This window comes from Gavialis gangeticus, unplaced genomic scaffold (assembly GCF_001723915.1).
Source record: "Gavialis gangeticus isolate Ggan-Ray unplaced genomic scaffold, GavGan_comp1, whole genome shotgun sequence".
In the NCBI taxonomy this organism is placed as follows: domain Eukaryota; kingdom Metazoa; phylum Chordata; order Crocodylia; family Gavialidae; genus Gavialis; species Gavialis gangeticus.
Window position 1 is genome coordinate 125,061,932 of NW_017729024.1, and position 13,073 is coordinate 125,075,004.

At 41.8% G+C, this 13,073-nt stretch overlaps 1 protein-coding gene across 2 annotated transcripts in view; it reads right to left on the bottom strand.

Moving 5' to 3' along the window:
- Positions 1–13,073, bottom strand: part of MRPS27 (mitochondrial ribosomal protein S27) — a 76,046-nt gene that overhangs the window by 10,530 nt on the left and 52,443 nt on the right. For both annotated transcript variants that reach the window (XM_019517666.1, XM_019517665.1), the window contains exons 5-10: positions 12,949–13,063; positions 11,938–12,016; positions 10,461–10,576; positions 7,947–8,049; positions 6,271–6,413; positions 1,401–1,559 (exon numbers count right to left, since the gene is read on the bottom strand). In XM_019517666.1, coding sequence (XP_019373211.1) covers positions 1,401–1,559; positions 6,271–6,413; positions 7,947–8,049; positions 10,461–10,576; positions 11,938–12,016; positions 12,949–13,063 — 715 coding nt within the window. The remainder of the gene's footprint in view (positions 1–1,400; positions 1,560–6,270; positions 6,414–7,946; positions 8,050–10,460; positions 10,577–11,937; positions 12,017–12,948; positions 13,064–13,073) is intronic.

The following is a 13,073-nucleotide window of genomic DNA, read 5'->3' on the forward strand; positions in this document are numbered from 1 at the left end:
GCCCATGCACATACAGTATGGACAGCATAAGTTGTCTGCTTCAGATGGAAAAATATAAGCTTCTATCAGTTGAACGAAAAGCAAAACTGTCAGTTGTATGAAGGCAGGGGTTTACTCAGGCACCTTAAGACTGAAGGCAACTTGACCAGAGCCTGCTGTCTCCAATAAATCTGTCTGCATCCTCATTATACATTTTTTAAAATTTATAAAATACATACATGCATTATTGATGTATTTGGATCTAGCTATTAACAGATCCTGTTTGCAGTTTGAAACTGCAAGAGGGGAAAAAACAACAGTAACTCAGTTTTCTCTCCACCCTCACTCTTGTACAGAGGATGTAGCTGTGGACTGCAGTTGGCACCAGGATTCACATTGGGCATTCTTGTACCAGCCTTTTAGTCTTTGTAGGGTACGGTAGTTCTTACAGTCAGCACAGCTGTTGTTTTCCCAGAAACTTATTTAGCAGAGATGCTAAGCACAAACAGACTCCTGAAGATTTTAACTGGAGTGTCCTTTTTTCTTGTCTGTAGCCCCCAGAATATATACAAATGGGTTTGATTCTAAAAGGTGCTTAGCTCAAATAAAATTAAATTGTGGGGGAGATAAAAAGGCCATGGAAGTCCTTTAGATTTACTTCTAAAACTTGTTTAGAAAAACAAGTCTATGTGGCCAGAGCAACTGTCCATGGTCATGAAAACAGTAATGAAAAATCTGACATGCTGCTTGCACTGTGTAAGAAAAGAAAAAATCCATTAATTACCAGCCACTGCTGGAAGCATAGCTTCAAAACAATTAATTAGGGCATCTGATATAACAACAATGCAAATCACTGGAGTGATTAATATAAAAAATAGTCTATTTATGTATGAGTGTTATCATGATGAGATTAAGGATTTGCATTTTGCATGTTAACAGTGGTTGGAAGACTTTAAAAAAGGGAAAGGAGGAATAGAGACTTATCTGATATCCCAGACTGAAGTTTTAAGTTGCAATACTCTTATTTGTGAATGTTGTCATTAAGTGACCAACAGAACCTGGACAATATCTGACCAATATAATGCAACAAGACAGAGCTCACAGAAGGCCAGATAATGGATCTGTAATGACACAGCATGTTCACTAACTAGATCTTGATTTATCAGTCTGATGTATGAAAAGTAAAGATAAAATCCCAGCAGACAGACACAAGTAGCCTTAAGCATTTGATTCTTTGAAGGCAATTTCCTGTTTGAGGCAATTAAAATGCATTTCAAAGTCAGTTTAAAACATGCCAGGTAGCATAACTGATGCACCGAATGGTTGTCCCCTACCCATATAAAAGGAAGTTATTTACTTGCTACTGCATACAGTAGAAACCTGCTGTAGCTTAGTAAAGCTGTAAGAAAGAAACCCCTTACTTTGAATTGAGTGAGGTATTCAGGCAGCCTGGACCACTCTGATTCTTCTGATTCTGTTTGTTTTGGCTTGGGAACTGATGCCGTGACTTCTTCTTGAGATGGTTCTGGATCTGTTTTTGCCTCAGGAATGGACTGCAAAATGGTCTCTAAAACATCAACCTGAACAACCAAAATCAGAATTGTTACCATGCAGCTGACAAACATTATTTCAACATCATTAGTTTGATTTTTCATGAAATAGCCTGCATTTGCAGATGGCTTTATTGCCAGGGGAACAGAAACCAGTTCTGTTTGAAGAACTAATGCTACCTATCAGTTGAGGAAATAGAAAGCTTTGATTTTTGGAAGTGTTTACAGAGTTTATGTAACTGCTCCCATGCATATATCAATGGCAAAGTTCTTGGTGACTTAATGCAGGGTGGCATAGAGTTCCAAGCAAACACAGACTAGCTGCTCTACTAGTCTGGCCAATGCCTGGCCAATAAATATTTCACAATATTCATAGTGAAAACAACACAAACAATCTACTCCAATAAGTGCATATGGGAAGCTACCATGAAAAGTTTATGTAATATCTACAACAGGGCAGCTGAATGATCTCTGGCTGATGTTCATTTCGAGTTTCCTTCAGCTGAATCACAAAAGACAGCATTCAGAAGTGATTTAGATTTAACTGCAAGAACAGAAAAAGGAGCACAAACATATAGCATCCACAGTACATATGAGGTTTTAACTTATGCAAATTCCTCATTCTGTTCACACTGCTTTCATCTGGAGCAGGGGTATCAAGCATATGGCCCATGCATGTAGGTCATATAGCCCAGGGGACTTCTTGAAGGAGTTTGTTGCTATGGCTGTTAGAGCTCTTCCAGGAGCAGTATTACTTCACTGGAGCTCTTAGTCAACCCTGGTGACTAAAATTGGTGGTAAGGGGAAAAGAAAGGGCAAGCAGCAGCTGCATTTACTCCCTGGGTTCTAGAGCTGTGCTGAAACAGAGGCTCTGGCAGCTTTGGGATATTACCCCACTGCTGCTTGTGGGTCATCCAGCACATGGGGAAACCTGAAAATCTGGTTCAGGCCCATGGAGACAAACACCCCTGACCTCAAGATACTTTGGTTCTTGGAAGGAAATCTCCCCTCTCAGAACTGAAAGGAACACATTAGCTCAATTAACCAACAGTTTTTATATGTATTAGCAATACCAAGCATGGTATCCAAAACATTGAAGGTATTTGCTATTTTGATGCTTACATGTGTTTAAGGGAAATCTGTATGTGTATGGTTGAGGGGAGAAGCATTTTCCCCAAAACAAAAAATATTCAGATAATCCAGAAATGTATTTTTCAGCTTCAAATTTTATAAAAATGCAAAGAGCTGCTTTTCTTCTTTGAATTCTCATTTTGCGTAGATGTCACTGTAATGAAGCACATCTATAAATAACCACTGAATGTTTTTAAGGTAAAGGTAGATACTCCCCACAGAGCAAAAGTAAGCTTGATACCTCCAGTCTGCATTTAGATTTGAAGATCATTTTTAAATGTTTGCATTTGTATAACATTTGATGAAGCAAAATCAGGCTTATTTGAAATGGAATATTTCCCTACTGCTCATTTCTTGATACTGTAATTTAATGGCTCTATAAACCAGCTTGAAACTACTAATAATGTAACAGCAAGATGAGATAAACAGAAAGAACACGTGTGTGCTTGGAAAGATGTATATTCTCATTTAGAGAGTCCCTCAGAATAGCTAGAGATTTAACCTTATACGTCTTTCTCATGTACAGAAGCAGTCAAGTAATAGGTATAGTATTATAATAATAAAAATGCATATTGAGTCTTGGATCAGTGGGGAAAGAGGTGTTGTAGGCCAAAGATAAATGGAAGCATTAGACCTTAGCAGGACAAGAAATATCTTTCTAGCCAACTTGCCAGCTGTTTTTGCCAACTGGAAATATTTAACCAGGTGCTGCATCATGGAAACAAAGTAATTCTGAAATGTCTCTTTAGATAATGAAAAGCTTTCAGCCACCAATACACTGTACATATGAAAAAAAGAGTGGGATTAGAGGGCAGAATGGTTTGCTGGGTTTCTCAAACAACTTGACTACCTTGAGTCATACAAAGGCACAAGAATTTAGTGGTTTTGAAGCAGCCTTTCTTTACTCAGACCATAAAATTGCTATGTAATTTTAAGCCTCTGAAAGGCTTGCTCCAGAGAGACCCAGGACACTGCAAGGAAAAGTTTTACAACACCAGGTTGCATGCACTGGAGTCAGTGGAAGATCTGCTCTTCACTTCAATCATAAGCTTCAGTGGTAGCAGGACTCGCTCCAGTGTCTGAGCTAGTCAAATACTATTAGTCACTCTAATCATGTACATATTTTTATATCTAAAGGGATTTTCAATAGTAAGCTCTTGGTGAACCTTGAAATGAAATGCATCAGATCCTCAGCTGATGCAAGTCAATGTAACTCAATTAGTTTTCAGCTAGTTAAAAATAAGGCCTAATGTTTTGATTTGTACTATCATAATTATAGTCATTTGGAGAGAGGCATTTTGTTAATACTACACCATGCCAACTGATTTTTCATATTTGCCGACTTAAACCCAATCCCCCATTTCCTATCCTCAACCCACATGCACGCACCTTCTAATTTACCCTGGTAACTGAGAGCAGAATCAGGTCAACAAGACCCTCTTTTGCAGAAATTAAGATGTTTCATATACAAATATCTCATGCACGTTGCTTGTTTAGCCCTGCTAGGCACTAATCCCAGTTCTGGGGACAAGTGTCTCCTTAATGTGACTACAGTGTCTGATCAGCACCAACCTCATTTTCTACAAGTTTGACCAGAAAACTGAAAACGCACTTTAGACTTCACAAAAACCACAGGGTAGAATTCTGAAAAGCAAGGAAGTGACCTAAGCTCTTAGGTCGAACTTTTTTTCAGAATTGTACTCATCCCTCTGATGGTTCAGTCAGTGAAGTCTCATTCAGTAAAGTACCTCTCTCATTCAGTAAAGTCAGCAGTGAAAGAACACTGCCAGGCCTTGACCACAATCACTGCTTCCTATGAAGATAAATATAAACCTGAAGTGACCAGATCAGATCTGCTGCTCCATAATGAACACAACAGCTGGCTTCAACCATGCAGTCAATGGCCCTGAACAGACTCAATAGTTGCTTCCTTCCTATATATACACAACTGTTAGAGATACAAGAGGTGGGGGAGGCAGGACAGGAACTTCACTAGCTGTCAGGACCTGGCCCAAACCCCAAGCTGAGCACCAGCTTGGTCTTCCATCAGGCCACAGGTCATGGACAATGGTGGAGTAACAGGCAACCATGCCTCACTGGGAAAAGGCCGCCTACTGCTGGCCCTGGGCTCCCAAATGCTAATTGGATCCTCCTACCTACTTTACTATATAAGGTTTCCTGAGGAAGCTATCTGAACAGCAAGGCTCTTGCTGCCCTTGGACTGTCCTGCTGTCTCCTGATTCCAGGTCTGACCACATGTTGCTGACCCTGCCTGGACATTGACCTCTGCATTTGCCTTGTGGCTTGGACTGTTTGGAACTTGGCTCTCACAGATACCTGACCTAGCTTGCTCTGCAACCTTGCTTTGCCTGTTGTTTTGACTTTGATTTGGACTTTGACCCTCTGACTTCGACCCAGCTATTCCTCAGCCCTCTGGCTATTGACTTACATTAGCCACTAGACAGACTGCCCATGCCTTGATGCATAATACAGGCTCTGCCTAGAGGGCACCTAGTAAAGGACAGGTCCCTTCCCCCTTTCTTAGCATAGCCATCCAGAAGAGGGTAGAAAGAGAAGCTGACAACTGATACCCAATTAAATTTCCCCGCTTCTGTGCCCCAGCCCCAGGAACTTTAACTTTCACCAGCTGGCAGAAGCTGAAGGTAGCATACTCCAGGCTCTTCCCTTCCTGGGCTAGGAGCCATGAGAAAGGAAGCCTAAGAGTATGAACTGCTGGGTTGGTGGGTGCTGTGGAACCTCCCATGAGGGGACTCCCTGGCAGGGGTGCTGCAAGTGGTTTGAAATCGGAGGCAATGTTTTTGCTCTAAGCATTGTTTGGCTCGCTGAATTTCTTATAAGATGTTGGTCTTTGAGGCTGGATGCAGCTGGATATATGCTGCTTGTTGTAGGACAGTTGCCCAACTGGCAGCCCCCAAGAGGTTAAACTGCAGCCCCCAGACTTCCGGCCTGAGTGTTGCTCCCTCTTGCTCTCTTTCTGCTGCTGCTGCTGGAGTCCCCAGGTTCCTTCTACCTCCTGCCCTCCCTCAGCTTCCACTGCCTGCCCCTGCCCTGGGGTGGAGTCGTAGGGCTCATGGGGCTGAGGGAGCCCGTGGTGGGAGGGCTCCAAGGGACCTGGGAACCCTATGTGTTGCACCTGGGTGTGCAGGGCTATGTGGTATGGTGGGGCTACACAGTGGTGCACTGTATAGCAGGAAGCCTGTGAAGCACATTGGGGGCCTATGTGGTACCACCATGGGGCCTGTGAAGTGTGGCAAGGGGTACTAGGGAGCCCTGTGGTGTGAAGAAGGAGGGATCGTGTACTGTATTGTGGTGGGAGCCCCTGCAATGCAGAGGGTGGTGGTTGCTCCTGCAGTGGGTTGGGGCCTTTGCAGAGTAGCAGGAAAGGCTCATGTGGCGCAGCAGCAAGGAGAAGGGGGGCTCTCATGCAGTGACAGCCATGTGGTATAAAATCACCAGAAACCTGAAAATCAGTTAGCTGTGGCTCTGTTGTGCAGTTACCAAGCCAGGAAGTCCAGGATACTGGCTACATAGGGCCCTCAAGCCACATGCTGTGCAAAACTATTCCATCTTAATGCTCTTTCACACTTACTGCTTCTTTGCAGAGCTTTATCTCCTCTGAGAGCAAGGCCACTTTCTCCATCACTTGCAGAGCTCTGTTTAAGTATCCTGGTGTCCATATCAGTGGCATTTGATGGTACACAGCTCGCAGGCCTTTAGTTAACTCCACTTTCCCTGTAGTAAAATGACATTTTAAGGGTTTATATTTTATCACTTGAGGCCTCAGACAAGGGATGAGTTGGCTATTCTCTACAGAGCCATAAAGCAGGCCTGTGAGCCATGTAAGCAGTAATCTGCCTTTCAGATGGAGATGTTACAGGAGACATTAGATCACGTTTACAGGAGTGGCCTCCTGCGTGCCCAGCAGACTCTTTGCTTTTGGGGATGTTCCCACTGGAGTTTTCACTTATGAAGACTTCAGAAGCCACTCTAATTAAAATGCCCACAGTGTCACATATATTCAGCATCCCCACACTTCAAAATGACAGTGGGGGCGCTTGAACTAAAGCTCTAGCCCCTCTCCCCTTCACCCTGCAAAATGGCGACAGGGCACTTTGAACTAAAGCTCGTCAAACATTTGACAAGCTTTAGTTCAAAGTGCCCTGTCACCATTTTTCAGCATAGGGATGCTGATACACGTGACTCTCCGGGCATTTTAATTAGCATGGTTCTCAAAGCAGCACTAATTTAAGAGCCTCGCAGAGCATGTCTATAAATACCCTAAGTGTTCAGCTTAATTAGAATTAAGATTTTGACAAATGTAAACCATTAAAACCTACCCTGGGTTTTTCTTACACTGGGGAGGATGATTCAGGAAAAGTATAGTAATAAGTGCACAAAGCTTATGGACCATGGATAAATGTAAATAGTTAAAGTGCTCCAGGCAAGGCTGTGCCTGTAGACATCTTTCACTCTTGCAGAGTTCTGTTCCATTAGTGTTGGCAAGATTGTAGGATACGTGACACAGCAGTAAACAGTTTGTGATCCGCTGAATGTCAAAGTTGCAGAATTGAGCACTTGCTCACAGACAACAGCGAAGTCCATTTTCTAAAAACAAGTTTCCCAGACAATCTATATGGCATTAAAAAAGTCTGAATGTCAAGCAGAGAACAGACATTTCTAGTCTGTATTGCTGTCTTTGGTCAACAGTAAACCATGAGTCTCATGGAATGTTTGCTGTCAAATTAGTTTGCATTTTTGTCCTCCTTTTTGATTGACTGCATTTTGTCTTACAGTCAGCTTAAATCAGAATCAGCATCCTCATTCTGCCACTATACATTTTACTTTGAAGTTACATTTTCAAAACATGTCTAGTTTGTATTACCTCTGATAGCTTTCTAACAGGAACTGTAACAGTGATGGAACAAATGGATAAAGCTTTCTGCCAAAACATGCTTTTACACAGAGGTAAATTGCAGTTTTGCAGTGGAGAGGGAAGAAGGCTCCATTCATTTTAACCCATGTTCCCATGTTCTCAGAATGATCAGAGTTAAACTGCACAAAAATATAAAATTGCCTAACACAGTATCTGGTACTACTTGACATACCTTATGTACCATACAAGTAAGCCTTACTTTTTCTTTAGGCCTAGTATTAGTGTGTGTAAATTACTGCATTTTATTTCTGCAAAGAAGTAATTTAATGAGACTCTTCATTAGTAAACTAATAAGGATAAAAGGAAAATTAGGTAAGGGTCTTACAACTTACCAATTAATGCATATCCATAGAGCTGGGAGCTAAAACCCACAGTATTTTTCTGTTTTAGGCCTGTAAGCAGCAAGGATGCACCAAGGTTTCTTTCTTCTTCCCACTGTAAATGGTTCATACTTAGTAAGTATTGTGTAGATCAATGATAAAATTGCAAAAGTTAGCTAAATAATTAGCTCACACTAACCTTGTGTTTAAGGTAAAAAAACATTAAACAAATCAATGGTACTACCTCTCCCCCACCCTGCTTGCCACCATCCCATTCAGAGTGACAGCAGTAACCTATATTTAGAAAGATGCAGCTCTTCTTGAAACAGAGTGTGAGAGCAATTTCAGTGACTCAGTATAAATCCAGTGTAAACTTCTATAACGGTTGATTTTACCAGCTAAGATTCTGCCCTCACATCCTGAAATTCCTACTATTTGCTTCAACTTAGTATTGCTGAAACTAAAATTTACCCAGATCTGTATACTGGTGCAGCCACTTTTGAAAAAAAAAAACCCAGCAAAAGTCCATGTGGGCAGGGAGTGATTCATAGGAGCAGAAAGGAACATGCATGACTCCAGCAACCACAATGAGAAGGGGTCACCAAGAGAATACAAAAACATAGGGAGAGGAAGAGCATGGCACTAGGAGCTGCCCTTCTGCACAATCTATGCTACTAAGGGTATATTATGGAAACCCCCAATCACACACACCACTATACTAAAAATGCTACTGCAAGTTCACAGTAAGCTGAAGACATGGACATCTTGTTAGATGAACTGCTCTGCATGAGTTTCCCTCGAGACCAAAGACCACTAGTGATGATAGGAGAGCAGGGTCAAATTAGTAAGTAAATTAAAACCATAAGAGTTGTTTGGTCTTGGGAAACATCCTGCATTACCCCCTCAGCAAAACAAAAACAAAGGAGGAGACTTCAAGAATTAACCCACTATCCGGTGTGGAACAGAGGATAAACAGATATCAGGCAAGCACTGCATTCATCAGCTAGGACTCCAAGGAAAACAGAGGTACAAAAGACTGGATTGAAGAGGCTCAAACTCTTTGGTGACTTGGCACTGCATGCTGGCAGCTTGCTTCTACCCTCACCTTTTAAATAGTATTAAACAAATTTAATAGCCTTAAGAGAGAGAGAGGGGGAGAGAGAGATGCCAAAAGCATTCTGGTGTATGGGGTCTTTACAAGTCAGAAGGATTCAGCTTCCCAAATTAATGCATCATCTAGGGACCCACTCTCAAGCTCTGGCATTGGTGTGTATGTACAAATGTTGGACAGTGCGTACACCTGCATTTTAAACAAGTGGTTTTTGTGCACATTGCTTAGCACTTATGTCCACAACAAAAGTGTACAAAATTTGGGTGCAGGTGGTTTGCACATACACAACTAGAAGATAAAGTTTTCCTCCTGATTTTCTGATTGAGCTTTTTCCTAAGCCACTGATCATGCAAACTGACTGGCTTCTACGAGAAGAATACTGCAAACAAGTTTTATGCAAAAAAAATCTGAAACTGCAATCCAATTGATTAAAACCTTATGGCATTTATGGGATACATTATGTTACCAAATACTTTTTGAAACAAGAATGGTGTCCTCAAACACTTTTCTTATCAATAACAATGCACTATTGAAGACCTATGCCAGACAAGATTACCAATAACCTTCCTGATGAGTACTGCAGATCACTGGCTGGGCTGTTCTGCAGTAATGCCACTTGCCAGGATTACAACTATCACGTTGGCCTTGAACCTGGTGGTTATGAATAAGAAATCAAAACTGAGGCAGATTAGGGGTAAATGATTCACCTACTATGAAACATAAATAAAATGCGAGAACAAGCAACTGAATCTAGTATTCTCCAAGTCCAACAGGTAGCAGAAATATTAATGAAAATGTTCACAACACTGGAATATCACTAGTTATTGCCAATGAAATATTCACATTTCTCCTTTTTATACTAGGAACACCATTATAAACCAAAGGCATAATAGGGAAGCTCTGTGCCCTGGGCAGTGGCAGCAGCAATAGCAGTGCAGCCAGCTGCCAGCAATGGAGGCAACTATTTTTTTGCACTGGCCTGCCATGACCTTAATTACACTATTGTTAAAAACAATAACATGTATAAACAACCTTTAAATGCTCTCTGAGCAGTGTTTCTCATACTGTACATCTTGGGTAAATTCTCTCAGCAGCTGTATTTTCACTTGCCAAGTGGCTTGGAGCCAAGTAAGATTCAATCCTTCAGACAAAAAAAGAAAACCCTGATCTGCAACTTCACAACTTTTAGTGCCTCCCTATTTAATCTCCTTAACTTCCAGAAATACCCAGCTTCTCCTCTGGAGAAAAAGGAAAATATGGCTGTCCCTATCAGTTGTTATCATTTTCCCCATTTTGAAGAAATAAACTGAAGAGTGGGTGGTGGCTCACATCATTCTCTAGGTAAATTTTACTCAACCCAAACCCCAGCTGAGTATGCGGTAACCCATATAGTTTCAATGTGCAGCAAAGCTTACTGTATGTTCTGATTTGGTCGCCAGGTACTGGTATAAGGTGTAGAGAGAGAGAAGCTGTGTTGAGAGTTTATCAAAACTCTCCTGCAACATGATCTCTGTAACTACTGACATTGCATCTAGCAAGGAAACAAAAACAGTTAATGAGTAGACTTGATAGAGTAATTTAATATTAGCCCTTCTGCTCTTACTGAAAATGCTGATATAATTCCAGATTACTTCAGTGGATGAAGCAACAGAGCCCTAATAAACTAATAAGAGGGTAGATTAAAAAAGCCTTCTCATTCTTAGACTAATTCTCTAGTACTAGCTCTCTGAGGCTACTCAAGTAGAATGCTGGGAAGAGGGAATGCAATACAGCAGCATCCAGGCAGTTCAGTGGAGCAGTGTAGGATACCTTTGCTGATCACTCTGCAGTCTGACCTTCTCCAAAGGTTATGGTCCACAGCCATATGTGTTTCTTTTCCCTGCCTTTAAAAATGACTGTTTTAGCTCTGTGAAAGTACCTTGCACATAATACAAGACACTTGAATCAGGGCATGGCTACAGGAACAAGCAACTAATAAGTAAGCTAGGGTGTGAATTTACAGCACATCAGCTACTCTGTGGCAACTTTTCAAGTGCATGGTCCTAGCCTGTATTGAATACAGAGTAGTTTAACCCCCTGTTCTTGAGGGGTAAGGAACCTCATACTTGCTGGAGCGTAAGAGTGTAAATAGTGTTAGTTACTACAGAGCTGACCTGCTGTAAGTTTATACCTGAGCTTACCTTAGCTTGTTCATAGGGCCCATATGTTTAGTTTCAAGGCACCGAATATGACAGGAAAGACGCAGAGGACTGTCCACCCTCTCCACCAGAAGGATGGTGGGTAAAACAAAAGGCCCTGAGCATCTAATTCAAAGAAAAGACAAATGGCTGGCAGGGGGAGGACCTCACTTGGCCCAGCTGTTGCCAATCATTGGAATTTAGCAATTTTGTCCTCACTTTCAGAACTTTTATGCAAGCCTTCATTACTGGAGAAACATGGCTGAAGCTGCAATCTAACACATGTTTTTCAGCAAACACCCTATGGCTTTGGGATTAAGCTGTCTGCAATACAGCCACTATTAAACAGACATTGTTTCCAGTCTCATAATAAATGCTCCCCACCCCCAATCCCACCAGAGAAGGCAGCACTAGAATATATAGTCTGAGAGAGAGCAATTCAGGTTGAGATGTTAGAACTAATCTGCTGCCTGCCATCTTGAAGTTTTTCAAAGTTATAAGTAAAGACACAGGAAAATACAGAAACCAGATGTAATTATGTGGGGAAAGTAGAGGGAGAAGAGAAGAGAAGAGGTATTTCTTCTTACTTCAGAGAAAATGTGGCTGAAAAGAATAATCAAATTCTGGATTTAATACGCTTAAAAACTTTCTAATCAAAATACCACATCTTTTTAGAGCATATATTTGATGATGCAGAACACAGTTAGTTTCTTACCTTCATAATTATTGTTCTTGATAAAATAATCCAATAATATATTGAAAGTGAAATTATCTGGGAAAATTCCATATTGTATCTGAAGAAGGGAGGAGAAATACAATATGAGAAACAGAACACAAATAGGATATTCTGTTACAAGTTGTGAAGGTGCTAGGGTGACTAAAGTAAGGCTGTCAAACTCATTTAGCCCTGTGCGCCAGATGAGTGATGTGGGATTGGTCCACAGGCTGGATAAACAGCACTACCCCGCCCCGCACATGCTGGATCCAGCATTTGCGGCATCTTCTCCAGATGGTCCACAGCTATGCCACATGTGGTGCCTGCTCTGACTGGCCTGGGAGACTAGCCAGAGCAGGCATTGTATACAGCTTCTACCAGGATCAACCAAGCAGGTGTCATGTGCACTGCAGTCCCACACTATGTGGTGGGAAGGGGTAGGAATGGGAGAGGGGTATCCCAGACTGACCCTTGGTGGGTGCTGAATGCAGTATGGGTCCCAGAGCAGGCATCATATCTGATACACCTGGACTAGAGCATTTTGGACAATGCTATTAGACACAAAAAAGAACTAAGAGCTACAGCTGCAATCCTGCAGACAGTTAGATTCATGCTTAACTGTAAAGCATCCGTATATTTGTAGGGTTGGGGTTCCTGTGCTTGGCATTCTTGGACGAGATGTCTCTCATCCACACTTGTGTGGCCTTTTAGTCAGTTTCTCTCCCCAGTCCCTTTCTCTACCCTTCAAGTTCTTCAGGATTAGTTAGGGACTGTATGTCTAGTACTTTGGACACTGCTAAATGTTAAAAATGAACAGTAAGCTGCAGCTGGGGAAAAGAAAAAAGCTCAAGCCCTGCTTTTATTGAATGTTTTCAATCCAACTACCGTGTCCCAAGCCCAGAGTTCCATCCACAGGGTGATGGAGGCAATCCTTGCTGGTGATAGAGGCAATCCTTATTCATCTCATAATGCTGTCAGATGCATGCTTGGCTTATCTTTTGAATGCCTCACCTTATGTTGTAATGTGTACAAGGCTTTGTCCTGTGCACCATATTTAAAACACTGTCTGATCCAGTTGTGGATGGTCCATTCTCTTAGGTACCAGCAATTTGGACTATGCCGAAACCTAAAGGAGG